The 18,658-nt window shown below is 53.6% G+C and overlaps 1 protein-coding gene across 8 annotated transcripts in view; it reads left to right on the plus strand.

Moving 5' to 3' along the window:
- Positions 1-18,658, plus strand: part of SCARB1 (scavenger receptor class B member 1) — an 85,414-nt gene that overhangs the window by 17,773 nt on the left and 48,983 nt on the right. The window contains exon 1 of one of the 8 annotated variants that reach the window (XM_077875263.1): positions 11,037-11,103. The exons of 5 other annotated variants lie outside the window; for them this stretch is intronic. In XM_077875263.1, coding sequence (XP_077731389.1) covers positions 11,052-11,103 — 52 coding nt within the window. In that variant the 5' untranslated portion in view covers positions 11,037-11,051. Of the gene's footprint in view, positions 1-11,036; positions 11,104-16,139; positions 16,168-18,658 lie in introns of those variants that run through there. 2 more of the 8 variants (XM_077875265.1, XM_077875266.1) reach the window with 2 other exon arrangements.

The following is an 18,658-nucleotide window of genomic DNA, read 5'->3' on the forward strand; positions in this document are numbered from 1 at the left end:
TACTTTCCCTCAGTAGGTAGGAGTGGACCGGAGGCGTCTAGCTGGAAGGCGCTAAGGAGTGCGGTCGTGAATTACTGTATGCCAGGCAGTGTTCAGAGCATCTTTGTGAATGTCATTGTCATCTTGTTTAGTCCTGGGAGAATCCTGGGACACTTCTCATTATCATTGTCAACAGTTAGGGAGACAGCGGCTTTGGAGAGGCATTTGCCCCAGGTAACCTTCCTGATGTGTGTGAAAATATCCAGGAAGGGCACATGGGTGGCTCAGTGGTTGAGCAACTGCCTTTGCCTGAGGTCATGATCCCAGGATCCTGGGATCGAGTCCCACATTGGGCTCCCCACAGGGAGCTTGCTTTTCTTCTTCTTCTTCTTCTTTTTTTTTTTTTTTTAAAGATTTATTTATTTATTCATGAAAGACACAGACTGAGAGGGAGGCAGAGGGAGAAGCAGGCTCCTCACAGAGAGCCCGATGTGGGACTCCATCCTGGATCTTGGGATCACGACCTGAGCCAAAGGCAGGCGCTCAACCACTGAGTCACCCAGGTGTCCCTAAATACATAAAATCTTAAAAAAATATATCCTGGAGGAGGACCAGGAGAAATCTTATATCTCCTGTCTAGAACTGAGCCTGGCATGCGTGGTCCTGCATTGAATGGATAAGGATAGCACAGCCCAGGTCCCTGGCAGTGTATTTCCAAGTTAGCAGGTGTCTCTGGTCCAACTGGGAAGGCCCAGCAGTGGGAGGGGTCCCTTGCTGCCTGGCCCACAGGGGAAGGGGCTCGCCTGCTGGGCCACCATGAGATGATAGGCCTCTGAGCCTTCTCCACATGCAGGAGGGGAGCTGGGTCCCTTCTACTATCTTCAAGTTGGTTTTCTGGTTGGAATCAGCCTTGGGTGCTTTACCCACTAATAATTCCAGCTGCTGAAGGCTTCCTCAGCTTGTGTTTCCATCTCAGTAAATGACACCTCCATTAGCTTTCCCCAAATGCAGAGGTGAAATCTTGGGCCATCCTTCATGCGATCTATCAGCAAATCCTATCGGCTTTATTTTCAAAGCATATCCGGATTCCAGCCCCTTTTCGGCGTCACCACTGCAACCTTCTCCATCTGTTGCCTGGACTGGGGCAGTAGTCTCATCTCTGGTCTCTGTAGACAGCCAGAGGGATCCTGATATAACAGTCATTAAAAAAAAAAAAAAAAAAAAAAAGTCGTCAGATCATGTGCCCCCTCAGCTGACCACCCTTGGAGGTTCCCTGTGTTACTGTGAGCGAGTTCTGTCCTCAGTGGCCTGGAGTCCCGCACAGTCTGGGCCTCCTTCCCTCTCTTACTTCACCCTCTCTTGGCTCCCTGCTCACCTGCCGAGCTATCTCCTTGAAGTGTCTGCTTGCATTCCCCTCTGTCCAGATGGCTCACCCCCAGATATCTGTGTAGCCTGCCCCTCCTGGCCATAAAAGCAGCCTCCGTGATGTTTATTTGTGCGTCGTCTTTCTGCCTCACGAGCACGGCTGTGTGCTGGGGTAGGGGTGCACTGTGGCTCTCACTGCAGTGTCCCCGAGGGCCAGAGCAGCGCTTGCCTTTGTGGTCAGATGGTGGAGCAGAGAGGTGGTCAAGTGCTTTAGGTCGGCTTGTTTCCTTATCCTCTCTCCCCCCACAAGACTTGGGCTCAGACTCTGTTTTGCTCCCTCTTCCCTCAGCGAGAGCCACCCAGAGAACCTCAGGGATGTCATGCCCCTGGGGGGCTTTGTGCCCTCTGGCAAATTTCCTCTGCCCATCAGTTGAGAGGTGGGGGTTGATGCAGATAAAAGGTACTGAGCACTTCTTACTCACTGGGCACCGTTCGAAGTGTTTTACACGTAGTAGATCATACCGTTGGGAATCCAGATGGCTACTGTTGCCTCTTCTACTGAGGGAATGGGAAGCACAGAGCCATGAGGTCACTTGCCCCAGGTCAAACGGCTGACATGGCAGGACTGGGATTGCAATCCGGGGAGCCTGCTGCCCTGTAGATCCCGCCGTCCCTGCTCGGTGGTGCTCAGCGGCTGGAGTTCCTCCCTGGCAGCGGGGCGGGCAGGCCCTCCTCGTCCTCTCCCTCCGGGCCCACCTCTGCTTTTGCTTTCCCTGGCCAGCCAGAGGGCTCCCCGGCAGGCCTTTGTCCTTATAGCCACCTCCCCAGAACTGCCTCCGGGATGCGCTCCTTCCAGGGCAGCCTGGCACAGCTGGGCTGTGTTCTAGAACCACAGACATCAGGTCAGGGGAAGCTGGCAGGGCGGCCTCTCGGGCCTGTGGTCCCAACAAGCTCACGGTGGGCTTGGCCCGCTCTGCACCTCGGTGAAGCCCAGGCCGCCGTTGGGGGACACTTCAGAGCCACAGAGTGACCTCTCCCGTGCTCGCCCGCGGCCTCGGCCCCTGGCCAGATGGGGCCCCGCGGTGGCGCTGCCTGGGGGTGCGGATGGGAGGCTGGGCGGCACTCCCTCTCGGGGGCAGTTGGGAGCCCAGGTTGGTTTTGTTTCCTCTTTCCCAGAGGGGGACTTCCTGTTCCTCCCGGTGCATCAAGGGCTCCTCGTCCCACTCTATGGTGACAGCTGGAAACCATGGGCTATTTTTAGCTCCCCCGAGTCTGGTTTATTTTCATTTTCCCTCCCTGGCTCCATGAGGGCACGTGTGTGCACATGGATGTTGGTGTGTGTGCACGTGTGCTGACTGCACTCATGACTGGTGACACATGAACGTATGTTGGCAGGTGCACACGCATGCATGTGATCATGTTCTGGAGCACATGTATGCACATGTCGGCATGTCAACAGGGAGTACGAGTGTCTGTGCATTGGCATACACGCGTATGTGTATGGACGTGTATACACACATGTTGATGTGCAGCCACACGTGGTGGCACACGTGCTTGCATATCTGGACACACTCGAGCATGCATGTTAGCATGTGTCCATGCGTGTTGGGGTGCGTGTATCCATGTGTGGTGATGTGCCCCATCACAGCCTGGCCCTCTCTTGGCCTGGCACGGGGGTGTGTCCATTGCGTCTGGCTCTTCCCATTCCATGAAATGTTCCTTTCCCAGAATGACTAATACTCGCTGTGCCTCCACTCAGTGATTCAACATGATTAGCTAGAACTTGGTTCAGCTCAGTTACCTGGAATCACCTTGTTCTGGCCTTTCTCTAGCAACGAATGACACAGAAGTGAGTCATGAACCGGTGTCAGAGACTTGCTTGATGAAGTTTCCCTTGGGCCCATCCTGGTCACAGTGGACACAGGGCACAGGCATGTCCCCTCTGTCGTTGTCTGCGGGGCCTGCTGGTGGTCACCAGTGCCCAGAAGGGCCATCCCGTGTCCTTGGTCAGCTGCAGAGGGGCCCCTGGCTCATCAGCCACCCTCCAGGGCTGCTTTCCACTCCAAGGCCGATGCACACAGACTTCTGGTTCTTGATCTGAGAGCCGGGGGACTCTGGTGAGGAGTGTTGGGCCCCTGCCCAACCAGATCCACAAAGATCTGGTAACTTCAGCCCCATAAACACATTTATTGTGCAGAGAATTCCATTGTATGCCTAGGCCCAAAATAAAACAAAACAAAAGGAGATGATCTTTTATGTACCTCATTTCCCTCCCCCTTTTCAAACGTGACCTTGGCCTCCACTGGCCCTGGGAGTGGCTGGCAGGAGCAGAAATGCAAAGAGAAGCAAAATACCACAAAACAGTCCATTCTTGGCTTTGCAGCTTGACAGGGCTCAGCAGCTGGGATCACAGGGTATCCGGGGTGATTCTGATCAGAGTTCAAGCTGGTGGGTCTGCCTAGCACCTGCCTGAACCCAGAGGTCCAGGATGTTGGTGACCCCAGGCCTGGCTGTCTATTTTGTGCCTCCTCCTCCTCCCTCCCCCCGCCCCACTGTGTCTTCCTGTTCTCCAGCAGCCTTGTGCTGGGGTGGGGGAAGGAACAGGAGTGGCCTGAACCTTGTTTGCTTCCTGGCATTTTGGGTGAAGTTCCTTCCACCTTTTCTGGAAGCGCCTAGAAAGACTCTTGAGACACTTTAAATGTCTGTTGTCTTGGTTTTCCTCTCACCTCCGTGGCCAGGCTCTTTGTCTCATTTCTCGGTGCCTCGTGATCTCCCTGACCCCTCGCTGTTGGTGTGACCTGGGGCTCAGCTCTTGGACATCCTTTCTGTGTCACGCATTCCCTGGGTGAGCTCAGCCAGTCTCGGGCAGTAAGTGGCATCTATGTCCTGGCTACTCCCAAATTGATGTCCCAGGCCCAGGCCTTTCTCCAGTCCCAGCCTCCGGCATCCAGTGGCCCACTCCGTATCTCAGTTTGGGTAGTGGGAAGTGCTGGCAGGACCCTGCCCGACACCTGGCTCCTCATCACCACGCCCGGACCCTGTCCCTCTGGCCATATTCCTGTCTCCGTCTGTGGCTCCTCTGGCTACTAGCCGCCCAGGCTGAAAGCCTTGGACCCAGCCTCGATTCTTGTCCTTCTGTCTCTCTCTCACTTTGCACACTGGACCATCGGGACGTTTATGGCTTCCTTGTCACAGTATGTCCAGAATCCCACCACTTCTTGCCACACCCATGGCTACTGCCCCTCTCCAAGGGGCCACCAGTTCTCACCTGGATTCCCATGGGCCTCCCTGTGTTCACCTTTGCTCCCTGGCCGGGTTTTCTTCACACAGCAGCCCAAAAGAACCCCGTGAATTCTGCAGTCATATCACCATCCTCCTCTGTTCAAACCCCCCCACAGTGGGCCTGTGCCATCCCCCTGGGAGTCAAAGTCACATCCCTCTGTTGGCCCTCTAGGCTTGCACCATCCGCTCCTGACCCCTTCCTGCCCTCCCCTTCGCCTTACTCTGGCCATTCCTGAGACACACCAGCACATTCCAGCTCAGCTCTTCCCTCTGCCTTCAACTCTCTCCTGATGTGCAAGACTCGCTGTCCCACCATCTTCAGGGCTTTATCTAGATCTCAGGTACTCTGGAGGCCCACCCTGACCTCCCCTGTTTCAATTTGCCGGCACCCTCCCCAATCCCCTGGGCTCTGATCCCTGCTTACCCCACTGTTTCTTCTGTAGCCTGTCACCCTGTGAGATACTACATAGCTGTGCATTGTGTTTGTCGTTTGTTGTCTATTTCTCCCCGCGAGGATGTGGGGCCCATGAGGGCAGGGACCTTGGTTTTGTTTGTTGCTGTGTCCCAAGCACCTGGAATGATGCCTAACACATAAATCATAGGTTCTCAAATATTTATTGAATGGATGTTTAGAAGACAAGGGTGGTTTCATAGGGAGGTTTGTGACTAGTGGTGGTTTGTGGTCCTGCACGGGGATGTGGGGCTGACTTCCCTCCCCTACATGGGCCCCACTGCAGATCTCTGGCAAGCTTCCTTACCGTGCTGTCTGCTCCTGCATCTTTTTGCCACTCTGCTGTCTGTTCTCTCTGCTGCAGCTGGAATGCTCTTTAGAAAATGTAAGTTGGGTCATTTCACTACTGTGATTAAAAACTTCTTGTGTGGCTGGAAGCCTATCTGCCCCCATAGCCTGAAAGTCTCCTCTTCATGGGCCCCTGCCTGTGTCAACTCTCAGAGTTCTTACCCTGTTCCAGCCCCATAGGCCTTTCTTTTCTTGCAGTGCCCCTGTGTTCTTTCCCACCCCAGGGCCTTTGCATGTGCTATTCCTGCTCCGTGGAATGCTTTCCCCCTGGCTCTTATGCTTGGTTCCTCTTTTATGCTTCAGCTCAAATGCAACCTCTTGAAAAAGATATGCCCTGACCACCAACCTGCCCCGTGAACCCCACTCCCACTGTCTACCCTGTCTGTGCTATAACCACTCTGTGTTACTCTCTTCCAAACCTTTGCCATTCTCAGAAGTTATATTGGTCATATGCTTGAGGTTCCATGAGACAGGGCCTTGTCTGTGTTGTTCATGTCCCATCGTTGGGGACCCTGGTCCAGGGCAGAGACCTGGCTGGCATAGGACTTTGGGCTGAGGCCGGAAGGGATCCCAGCAGGGACCCTCAAAAACATGAGCTTTGGAACTGGACTCCTTAGATTCCATTACTGGCTCTTCCACTCCTTTCTATGTGATGGTGGTGAGTTACTTAACCATTCTGGGCTCTGGTTTCCCCAGGCCCACCTCCTAGGGTTGTAGTGAAGAAAATGCAGGAATATACTTGCTATATAGCACAATGCCTGGCACAGAGGAGCCGCCGGGAGCCTGGTCTCTGTGATGGGGTCCTGGATCCAGCACCTGAGTCTTAACAAGCCTCCTATGACTTCTCTGTGATTCTGGTGACTGGGTGGTTCCTGCTTTGCTTGACCCCTTCTCTGTCCCAACATGATTTACAAAGATGTCGTCAGGGCTGAGTGGTGGGTCAAGAAACAGCACCTGTCCTGGCTGAGGCGCTGGGGGAGGCATGGGAGCTGGTCTGGAGCCCCTTCCTTCTGCTTCCTGGAGGGAGCAGGGATGGTCACTTGCATGGGGTGAGGGGTGGGGGGAAGAGCATGTTTCTCTTCTGCTGCATTTAAGCCGAGAGTCAGCATTAAATTAAAGTGGAATCATTTATGTGCCAACTCTGGTCCCCACCAGCAGAGACTCTATGAGGCTGGAGAGGGAGACTCCGGTCCCTTCTGCTGATAATTTTACTTTGTAAGGGACAGTGGAGGTGTAGTCCAGGTGCCCTCACCCATGCAGAATCTTTACCTTGCACTCAGTGAATCATCTGTCGATTGGATTCTGGGTTCAGGTCAGCCTGGAGAGCACAGAGGGAGGGTAGGGAGGGAATTTCTCATGGCCCTACTTTTCTTCCTGGGGACCCTGTAATGAGGCAACCGGCAGGCTGAATGCAATCCTGGAGTTAAAGATTCCTTTTTTGGGGTATGTGTGCTTCCGTATCACTCACCAGCGTCTCTATGTAGGGCCCACTTGCACTCTTCGGGGGAGAGACTGGCTGCTTTACAGTTCCCCAGGGGTCTCTGGAGGGAACCTTGTGGAGGGAGTTGAAGGGTAATTAGAGAATTTTCCTAGTGACTGGGAAAAGGTGCTCTGAATGTTCATTGGCTCTGATAGGCTGGGCCTGTGTTTATGCACCCCTCGGAGCCAGTCACCTTGGCTTGAGAAATGGGCTGCAGTGATTGGCCCAGGGAGTTAGGTTGGTGGGCTGGTGCCCTAAATGAGAAGGAAGTGGGGTAGGTGGGGTGGGGTTGTTAGCAAGAGAGGAAAGGTAACAGGTAGCAAAAATGGTTGAAAGGCCCTTTGCCCCAGAATAGCTTTCCCTCTTCATGTCATTGCCTCAGTGACCCTGGCAGTTCCAGTGTTTGGTCCAATCGAAGACCTCTTGAGGGAGTGGTGACTTATCACCTAATTGTTTTTATCAGGGAAGGTTTCACAGTCTCTCAGATCATTTTATCTGGAACTCAGCTTCATTTTTAATTTTTCCTTTGGGGAAAACAAAACCCAGAGGGAGCGGGGATTTGCATGAGGCCACAGAGCAAATTGGCAATGAGTGCTGGCAGGGCAGATTGTCCCAGGTGAGCAGATGAAGTGGGATGCTGGGTGGAGGCCAGATGGGCCAGGGGAACAGGGCTTGGGAGAGGCTGAACAGTTGCAGGAGCACCTGGCATCCTCTATCCCTGTCTGCCATGTCCTGGCGGCAGGATTGGCAAGAGATGTTTTTTATAAACCGGGAGAGGCATCAGAGCTGGAGGTGTGCCAAAGTTCAGGCTTTGTCTGCCTTCGGTTGGCGGTTCCCAGGGTATGTGCTGGAGGGGAGGGTGGTGAGCGAGGGACGAGCTGAGACCCTGTGGCCTTTATCACAGTCTGCGCAGGTGCAGATGGGGGGGTTGACCTGGAACCCTCGTAGCCAGCAGTAATATTCTGCAGTGGGGCTTAGCACACCTGTAAGCAGTAGTCCCTGGAGGAATGACTACCAGCCTGCTGGCCCTTGCCCCAAACGTTGGGGCACATCCTTCTTCAGTGAGGACAGTGTGGAGGTGTGTGGGGTAGGGGCCCCTGAGTGCATCCCTGACAGGTGCCCTGGGTGCCTACGTGGTCATTTCCATTTGGGTAAGAGGCATGGGGCAGAGTGGCAGGCTGGGAGCTGGTAGGGGGTACTGAATGAGGTGGTGCAGCAGGTCACTGCCAAGGTCCGTCTCGAGTTCTCAAATCCCTTGGGGTTCTCTCCAGCCCTTGGCCAGGCTTTTGGCATCCAGAAGATAAGGTGGATCCAAGAGCGTGGGCCTTGGAGCCAGACAGTCTGGTTCAGATGCTATTGCTGCCATTTCCTAGTTGTGTGCTTTTGGGCAAGTGACTTAACCTCTCTGTGCCTTACTTTTTTCTCTGTAAAATGGAATTAATAAAAGTATCTCCTCTCTAGGGCTCTTAAAAAGTAGAGTTGGCATATGTAAAGCACTCAGGATAACAGCAAGTGTCACATGAGTGTTTGCTCTTGCTATTGCCTTAACCTTACGGACATGTGCTTATAGAAGGATTAGCCTGCCTCTGTTTCTCCTAAGTGGGATTGTACTGCACCCTCTTCCCTACGTCTTGCCATTCTCAGTGCATCGTTGTTGCTTTCTTTTCTAAAATCTTCCCAGCTCACCTGGGTAGCTCTCACTGGTCTGTCTGGAGGCCTGGGAAGCCTCCACCATGTGCATGTCCCAGCCATTCCTACGAGGGGCCATTTGGCTTTGTAAAACAACCAAAAAGCAGCCCATGCTTTTTTTGTTTTTTTTTTTTCCCCACCCGAGGCTTTAGTTTGAAACATCTTATTTTGGAGAAATTGCCAGAACCGTGCAGGGGGCTGGCGTGAGCCCTCTCCCGAGCTCCGCTGATTGTTTGAGGTTTGTTTGTGAGGGGACCAGGCCAGTTTTTTTGGCAGGATGCCCCTCAATTTGGATCTGGCGGATTGTTTCCTCATGAGTGCACGTTTTCTTCCAACAGATTCCGACACAAAAGCCTCCTTGTATGAATCAGATGGGAGTAGGGCTCTTCTGGCTGAGTTGGGGTGGGTGTCTGACCCAACCCCCCGGCTTGGCAGCCCCACCTGCAGCAGGCCAGGACTCCAGGGAGAGTTTGAACACAAGCCCCCACTCCTCCACCCCCGAGACAGCAAGAGCCAGTGATGCCTTCTGGCCTTGCCCCTCTCAGTCGTCCCCCCTCCGCCAGCTTTCTGTTCTCACTCTGATTCCTGCCCCTTACGGGAAGCCCCCAGGCCCCAGGATCCTTCCAGCAGCCTTTTGCCCTCCCCGCCTTTGGATTAACTGTGGAAGCATGACCACCTGTGGGCTGCACCGGACACTCTCCTCTGCCTCTGGGCTGCAGAGCTGAGGGGGGCATCAGGGGGCCCTGGGACACTGGAGCGGGGGTGGGGGCGCCCCTCTGTTCTGCACCCCCCCAGCCCATCCCTCTGAGTCCTGTGGAAACCCTGTGCCCCATCAGCCTGGCCCCATCTGGCCTCTGGGCGGGTGCTGGAGGTCATGCTGGCCCTACTGGGCCCCGAGCCCGCTGCAGCCGGAATCCCTTGGCAGCTGCGGGAGACTCTGCATCCCCGGGACTTCCTTCGCCTGCCTGTTCCCAGGCTTCCTGGATTCCACCCACGGCGGCCTCTCGCTTCCTTGCTGCAACTCGGGAGTCTTTGATTTCTCTCTGGGGTGAAATAAAACGGGCTTCGAGGGAGGTGCCGGAGACACATGCAGTTAAGCAGAGACCTCACATCTGCGTGGTTGTCCCAAGACAGAAAAGCAGAACCCCGTGTACCCCCCAGAAGCCCCGCAGAGGAGCTGTTCCTGGCCTGTTTTGCTCCCTGTTGTGTTCTCCTGTCTGCATCTTGAGATTTGGTCTGAATGTCCATTTTCCCAAAATTCATATATGGTAAACCTTACGCCCAGGTGATGGTATGAGGCCTTTGGGAAGTGATGGGGTCAGGAGGGTGGGGCCCTTATAAAAGCATTAGAGCCTTTTTATTTAGAGAGAAAGAGGGTAGAGGGATAAGCAGACTCCATACTGAGCAAAGAGCCCGACCCAGGGCTTGCTTGATCCAGTGACCTGAGCCAGCACCAAGAGTTGGAGGCTGAACCAACTGAGCCCCCCAGGCACCCCCATTAGTGCCCTTTTAAAAGAATCCCCAGGAGCCCCCTTGCTGCTTCTGCCAGGTGAGGGCACAGCAAAAAGCCTACGACTCAGAAGAGGGCTCTCACCCGACCATGCTGGCACCTTGACCTCAGACTCCCCGCCTCCAGAGTGTGAGAAACAAATGTCTGTTGTTTAGAAGCTGCCCTATTATGACATTTTGATCCAGCGGCCTGGGTGGCCTAAGACAGAAATTGGTACCCAGAAACTGGGGAAGGGGCCGTGGAACTGGGTAATGGGCAGAGGCTGGGAGAATTTGGGGCACAGGCTAGAGAGACCCCACATTGCCACGAGCAGACCATTAAAATTAGCCCTGGTGAGGACTCGGAGAAAAGGGGAGCTGGCGAGAGCCCCCATCTTCTCAGAGAGCACCCTTCCTGATGGTCGTGGGCAGAGTATGGTCACCAGCGGACATGAGGACCTGCTTGGAAAGCAGAGTAGAGACCGTTGTTGAGAGAAGGGGGCAGAGAATGTGCTGGGTTGAGTGTGCGTCCTGGTATCTCGTGGAAGGAGCTTGCACTTGATGAAATTGGACACTGAGGCACAGTGTGGAAGGTGTGGCTTGCCTTCTGCGGGCGCTTGTAGTAAAATGTGAACAGAGGGGAGGCGACACATAGGTTGTTCATCAAAGGGGACCAGAACTGAGACATTTGGAAACTTCTCAGCCTGTCCATAGTGGAGACAATGAGAGAGCCTGTTCAGAAGAGAAGGCCAAGGGTGTGGCTAATGACCGTTTGATAAGGGGATCATTGTGGGTGTGAGGCAGACTTCATCACCCCAGCAGTGGGAAGACAGCCAGCGGGAACCGGAGGGGAAGGACAAGGACAGAGTGAGGGAAGGAAGCTGGAATTCTTAGATCTTTACGGGATGGACTGTGGGACCGTTCGGCCGCACCTGTGCTCTTCTTCAAGATGAGGGAAGGACCCCAGAAATGATTCAGAGGCCATCAGAGGAGGGGCATCACCTGGATTTCAACCAGCCAGGTGACTTCTGCCCCAGGGTGTAGGGGGGAGTGTAGGCGTGCTCTCCAGGCAGAGGGTGGTTGCCCAGTGGGGCTGCTGGATGGACTATGTTGGGGTGATGCCCAGCACCCCACGGACCCCAGGCAGGTGGAGCCAGCGCCGTGCAACTCCACCCACGACAGCTGCTGCATGGGCCGTGCCCAGCAAATTGCGGGACGGCTTGGCCACAGCCCCGGTGGACCCGGAAAAAAAGCAGGACATCAGCCTAGGGGCATTGTTTTCCAGCCTTGGGGTTTAGTGTTGCTTGCCCTGTTGGGTTTTGGGCTCCCCTTGGACCTGTTCTCCCATTTTTCTCCTTTTGGAATGAGACTGTCAAACCTGGATTGTGGTGTTCCAGAACCCTGCGTAGCATTTTTGATCTCACAGGCTCACACCTGACTTAGAGATTTAGAGATTGAGGTGAGGCTTTGGATTGACTTTGGAGTTGATGACTTGTGAGAAGGGCCTGGGTTTTTCGGAGCCAGGGTCAGATCACTATAGTCAACGTGTTTGTGTTCCCTTCATCTCACACACTGAACACCTGATGCTCTGGGCGATGGTATTAGGAGGTAGTTTGATCATGGGAGCAGAGAGCAAGAGCCGTTAGGTGCCACGGATGAGATCAGTGCCCTTATAAAAGAGACCCCAGGGAGTTTCCTGCCCCTTCCCCCATTCAAGACACGTTGAAAATCTGCAGCCAGAGGGACGGCTGTCCTCCGACCACGCTGGCACCCTCAGACTTCCAGGCTCCTTATTGTAAGAAATAAACATCTGGGCAGCCCCGGTGGCACAGCGGCTTAGTGCCACCTGCAGCCCAGGGCGTGATCCTGGAGACCCTGGATCGAGTCCCACGTCAGGCTCCCTGCATGGAGCCTGCTTCTCCCCCTGCCTGTGTCTCTGCCTCTCTCTCTCTCTCTCTCTCTGCATCTCTATGAATAAATAAATAAAAATCTTTAAAAAAAAAGAAAGAAATAAACATCTACTGAAATAAATAAGCCACCTCGTCTTATGGTATTTTGTTCTAACAGCTCAGCCCAGATGGTCTGAGACCCACATAGATACTTTTTGTATCTGTTTTTACTTCTCATTATGTTGGTGATATCTTGCCTTGTTGCTGCAAAAAGTCACACCTGATTTTCACGGTTGTACAATATACCGCGTGGCCATCTGGGTGTCTCCTGTTCATGGTGGCCGTGAGTCCCTGTGTGCTGGGTTGTGAGCACTCTTGGCCCTTGCCCCAGAGTGTCCTCACCCGTGTTCCCCAGGGGTCCACAGCAGGGGTAGGCCTGCCGGTCCTGGCATGTGCATCTTTAGCTCTGCTCTCACGTGCCCTTGGACATACCTGGAGTTGGGAGCCCTTGGGGAGGGCTCACCTGGGCTCACGGCTCGGGACTCTGAGTTGTGCTGTCCTGGAGTCGTGCTCTGGTCTTGAGGCCTGCCTGCATTGCTGCATGTGCACTCGGCTCAGTGCTTCCTGCTGCCCTTGGATTTCTTCATGTTTTGTTCTTTCCCTTCCTGCTGGTGCTGGTTTTGTGGGCTCTGGCCTCCATGAGCAGCAGACATCCCAGCCCCACACCTGTAGTTCTCGGGGACTTCCTCAGGATGCTGGCGGTGGATTGCTGGGTCGTAGAGTGCCAGAGAGCTGTCTTCATTCACCGTAGCTTCCAGAAGGGCAGTTGCTGTTCCTCCCACGTCCACGCCAGTGCCTGCTACGTTCAGGCCTTCTTGAGCCTCTGTGGTTGCCATGGGTGTGGTTTTGATTTCCGTGTCGTAAGTTTCAGTCACCTTTCTTTTGTATGTCATTGGAGTTGCAGAATCCAAGACTCAAAGTTTGAGGAGTCTGTTGGGGGTCACATAAAATGGACCCCAGGCCTTGGGTGTGGTTTAATTGGAAATCTCAGGCTCCTGGTGGCTGAGGCCAGCTAACTCCAGAGTGGCAGAGGTTGTGAGGTTCTCCAGAGAAAGCTCAGGGCACGAGGTTGGTGTGTGTCCAGGACCGGGAGAGAATGTGGCTGACCCCTCACCCCCTCTGTGCTGTTCAACACCAGCTTGGGTGTCCCCACCTGCTAATACTGGTATGTGACTGTGCATGTGTGTATTAATTTCCTAGGACCTCTGTGCTCACACGGCCATGTGCCTCTGTGTCCTCTCCTTGTCTTATAAGGCACTTGTCATTGGATTTAGGAAAAACTCATCTCCAGATCCTTAACTCGATTCCATCCGTAAAGATGCTATTTCCAAATAGGGTCACATTCTGAGGTCCCAGCTGGATGTGAATTCTGGGGGATGTTCTTCAACCCACCACAACATGTGTTTCTGATCCTCGGGCCTGCAGGTCCCTAGGTTCAAATTCAGCCCCCAGTTCTGGGGTTCTCTGGAAACTTGTTTTTTTTTTTTTCCAACAGCTACTTGGGGCCTGTGCAGCAGGGCTGATTTTCTCAGCTCACATGGCCTCAGATGGCCCTCTTACTTGTCACGGCTGGACTGATGGGCTCTGCAGGCCAGTGCTTGCCCAGAAAGCCCCTGCTGACATCAGAAGTGAGATAAAGAAATAAAACAAGGGGTATGATTTTTAAAAATTGAAAGCATACAAAAAAACTAGTACAAGCTCAAAATAAGGTGCAATATGAAGAGCCACCGCTCCCTGCCCTGACAATGAGTATTTGCTCCAGTAGGTCCTTGGTAACTTGGTTTACTAGTTCCCTCCTAAAAGTCAGTGTTTGTGTCTTTTAGAGACTGGCACATCCTTCCTTCCCAGGCACACATGGTACATACTCGGCATGCCTTTCTCTGCCGTGGGTCTGGTACCTGGCGGTGGATCTTGGAGATCCTTGTTCTGGCATGTAGATCACCTCAGAGGGCCCTGGCTGGAGGCCCTCCCTCTTCCCTGTGGACTCTGTAAACAGAAGCTGCCGAAGCAGGGCTGTGGCTCCCTCATTCCCGCCAACACCTTGGGGAAGAGCTCGTTTCCCTGAGATCCATCTTACAAAAGCCTTCTTGCTTAGAAACATCTGTGTGTCTTCTGGAACTTTCTTGGGGGAGCATATTAGATTTCTAGGGCTGCCGTAGCAAATGATCACAGACTTGGTAGTTTATTTTTTATTTTTATTTTAAAAGACTTATTTATTTATTTATCTATTTATTTATTTATGATAGAGAGAGAGAGAGAGAGAGGCAGAGACACAGGAGAAGGGAGAAGCAGGCTCCATGCCAGGATCCCGATGTGGGACTCGATCTTGGGACTCCAGGATTGCACCCTGGGCCAAAGGCAGGTGCTAAACCGCTGAGCCACCCAGGGATCCCCAGACTTGGTAGTTTAAAGCAATAAATACATCCTCTCTCAGCTCTGGAGGACAGACACCAGGATTCTAGACTTTTGGCCTGCCTCGCTCTTCTAGTGGCTCCAGGTGGCCCTTGGCTGGTGGCCACATCCCTCTAATCTTTGCCTCCCTTTTCACATGGCCCTTCTTGAATCTTGCCACTGGATTTGGGACCCACCATGTGATCCAGGATAATCTCATTTTGAGATACTTAGCTGAGTCTGCAAAGACCTTTCTTCCAAATAAGGTCAAATTAAGGGTCCAGGTAGACATGTCTTTTGAGGGGCCAGCATTCCTCTCCCTACAGGAAGGATGATACTAACAACAGCAGCTAGCATTGATTGAATGCTTGCTGTATGCCAGGCACCAAGCTGCACGTAGAACAGCTTATTATATCCTCATAATGCCTCCGTGGTGTGATTATGTGTGTATTCCCAGTGGAGTCACAGAGGCTCAGAGAGGTTGAGATACTGCCAGAGATCACACAGCTGCTGGTGGAAGTGGAGCCTGGACCAGCCCCTGTGCCCTCTGCTTTGGTTCCCAGGGTTGTAGCTCAGACCTGATTGGGGAGGTGTTTTGTGTGACCACACACTCCCAATTAGAAAATTTTATATAAGTAAATTGGTACCCAGCATTTAAAGATAGGCAGATTTATATGGAGATCTAGATTTGTAGCTGTTCATGAGAGTTAGCTGGGATCTGTTCTTTGGTTGGTTGAGGTCTGCTCGTTTCAGCAGGACGATGCTCTCCAGCTGTGTGGCTGTGGGCAAGTGACGCTTCTCCGGACGTCGGCTTCCTCATCTGTAAAACGGGGATAGTCATAGCCCTGGCCACACAGATGTTGTTGTGAGGGATAGATCAGTTGGTAAATGGGACGTGATGGGCCCGGTGTATATTCAGCTGTGCGGTGGCTGCATCGGGCTGGCATTGTCAACACCAATTCCTAGGCTCTTTCTGGAGTAAATTCAGAATTTGTTCCTGGAGGCTGTCCAGCGGTCCTGGGTGATGGAAGAGATCCCAGAGGAAATCTGGGCCATCGGGAGCTCCTGGGCCCTTAAGCCCACCGCAAGCATCCTGCCTCAATTTCCCCATCTGTAAGGTGGGGGTGCTGTGAGGATCCATACAGCCGAGGACTGGGTGAACACAGTGCTTTGGGCACTACCCGTTCCTGATAAGAGCTGGGGGTGGTGATGGTGGGGGTGGTGAGGCACTGTGTGTTCAAAGGACATGGAACAGGACAGTGGCAGACCATTGAGGCTCGGGTAGGTGGCAGCAAGGGCCTGGAGGCGGGAAGGCTGTCCTTGGCAGGCAGCCTGGCCCTCACCATCTTCTCCCATAAGACGCAAGGACTGACGTCTCTGACCTCCCCTTGTGGCCAGGGAGCAGTGAGTGTGGTAGACGGTCAGCGGTCATGGCCACCTGTGTCCTTGGTGGGGGAGGAAGGAAGGCTGGGGCTGGACAGAGTCCAGCTGAGGTTTGAGATATCCTTCAACCCTGGGGGGCAGTGTTGGGAAGGGCTTCTTGAACCCTCTTGGTGGTTTTGGATGGCCTTGCATTTCTGCAACATCTCTGACTTTTTGAGAGCTCTCGCACCTATAGTCTGGTTGACCCACCGCGGTAGAGGCTGGGAAGGCTCCAGGGGGCCCCCTCCTCCCGCCAGGAACACGCTTTGCATTCATCACCCTCTGCCTCAGCTGATTTCGGTCCCTGTGGATGGATGGGTCAGGTCGGTTTGTGAAGCAGGGAGTGGAACAGACAGGAAGGGGCAGGAGGGGGCCGAGTGATTAGGAAGGCTGCTCATTCCTTCGGCACGTGTTTGCTGAGCACGTACTGTGTGCTGGGCACGGGGCAGTGTAGGAGTGCCTTTGTGGGCAGAGCTGACCGGGCCCCCCTCTCAGCTACTGACATGGTAGCTGCAGGGAGGCCCGTGCACAGGCAGATAGAGAGGCTCACAAATGGTGTCTGAAGGGAGCAAGGCAGGTGAGCTGACCTTAGGGACTGGTGGGGTGGCTGGGTGGGCCTTTCTGAGGAGGGGTCAGGCATGGGAATGGCTTCCTGGGTGCAGCATGAGCAAAGGCCCAGAGATGGGCAGGTGGTTACTTTAGTGTCTGAAGAGGAAATAGCCAGTGGGGCTGAGGATGGGGAGAGGCAGGCTGGGGCCTTGTAGGACATGGTGAGGAGGTTTCGATTTGATTCTAGTTTGTCGGGACACCTTCGGAAGACAGGAACAGATTTGAGATTTCTTTTGTAGGGAGAGCCACCGAGTTGTGCCAATGGTCTGTTCTTGGGGTGTGAGGGATGGAGGTCGAGGACAGCTCGTAGACTTCTGTTTGAGGGGCTGTGGGATCTCTTCCAGGACAAAAATACCAGATAGGAGGACAATCAAGAGCAGACAGTGTGGCCTTAAATCTGGCCTTAATTTACTGGTAGGACCACTGAGCAACAAAAAACAAACAAAACAGGCCAAGGACTTTAATAGAGATTTCTCTGGAAGAGATCCACAAATGACCAAAAGCATCTGAAAAGATGTTCATCACCATCATCAGGAAAGTGCCAGCGGAAACCCCAGAGATCCCCCTCATACCCATCAGGATGGCGACCACAAAAAACCAGAAGCTCACCCATGTTGGCGAGGGTGTGGAGAAGTCGGAGCCCTGGTGCACTGCCGGTGGGGAGGTGGAATGGTGTGGCTCCTGTGGAAAAGGGTGCGAGGTTCCTGGAAAAATCAGACATGGAATTGGCATATGACAGCAGTTCTGCTTCCAGACATCTCCCCCAAAGAACCGAGAGCAGACAAGCAGATATCTGCACACCCTTGTTCAGAACCACATGATTCACAACAGCCAAAAAGTGGAAGCAACTCAGGTGTCCACAGACCAGTGAGCGGACAAAGTGAGCTCCGTCCATATGCTGGCATGTGATGCAGCCATGGGAACCCGCGGCCCTGACACCTGCTATTCCGTGGACGAGATCTGAGGACACAGCGCTGAGTGTGAGAGCAGCCGGCCGTGACAGGACACGTCCCCCACGAGTCCACCTACGAGGCACCCAGAGGAGTCAGGGCCCTAGGGACAGGACCTAGGAGGGGGTGCCAGGGGCTGGGGCCGTGGTGCTCCCTGGGGACAGAGTTTCCTTTTGGGCCGATGAAAAAGTTCTGGGGACAGATGATGGGCCTGGTCGCACAACAAGGTCAGTGGGCTTGATGTCACTGAAATGTACACACCTAAAAATGGTGAAGTTGAGAAGTTTTACGCAATTAAAAAAAAATCGTGGTGGGTGAGACTGGAGGGGGAGTCGGGTTCACAGCTGTGGCCAGATCGCCCAGCCCACTGGCCATGGTCAGATTACAACATGCTGAGCTCTTGCAAAAGACTAAGGCTTTGAAGGAGGCAGCGGGGAGCTTCTGATTCCTCCAGTCTCAAACCTCTGTTGCCCCATTTTATGAGACCTTGGCAAGCTCCACACTGCGTTCTTGAACTGGAGCCAAGGCGAGCGAAGCAAGCTCATTTAGTAATAATTCTGGTGGCACGTTGAAGCCTGAGTGCCTTCTTCAGGGCGGGTCCCGGGTCACTTTGGTCGCTCTGTGGTGCTGCCTGGAAGGGAGGCGAAGACTCCCTGTGGCCGAGTGGCGGCCAAGGTGGAGACGACAGGGGCCAGCGAACTTTGGGAAGGACTAAATAGTAAATATTTTTTGCTCTGCAGGCCGAACAGGTTCTGTGTCACCCACGCTCACCTGTACCCCTGGACTGCAGGATATGCTACAGGTGATGCACCCCTGAGTGGGTGATGCTGTGTGCACTACAGCTTTATTTATGGGCACTGAGATGTGAATTTTAAAATATATATATATATTTGGGGGAATCCCTGAGTGGCTCAGCCTGCCTTTGGCCCGGGGCGCGATCCTGGAGTCCCGGGATCGAGTCCCGCGTTGGGCTCCTGGCGTGGAGCCTGCTTCTCCCTCTGCCTGTCTCTCTCTCTCTGTCTATCATAAATAAAAACAAATCTTAAAAATATATATATATATATATATATATATTTGATTTATTTATTTGACAGAGAGAGAGAGTACAAGTAGGGGGAGCAGCAGAGGGAGAGGGAGGCAGATTCCTCCACTGAGCAGGGAGCCTGATGTGGGACTCGATCCCAGGAGCCAGAGATCATGACCTGAGCCGAAGGCAAATACTCAACTGACTGAACCATGCCGGCGCCCCCCTGAA

Source organism: Canis aureus, chromosome 27 (assembly GCF_053574225.1).
Source record: "Canis aureus isolate CA01 chromosome 27, VMU_Caureus_v.1.0, whole genome shotgun sequence".
Classification (NCBI taxonomy): domain Eukaryota; kingdom Metazoa; phylum Chordata; class Mammalia; order Carnivora; family Canidae; genus Canis; species Canis aureus.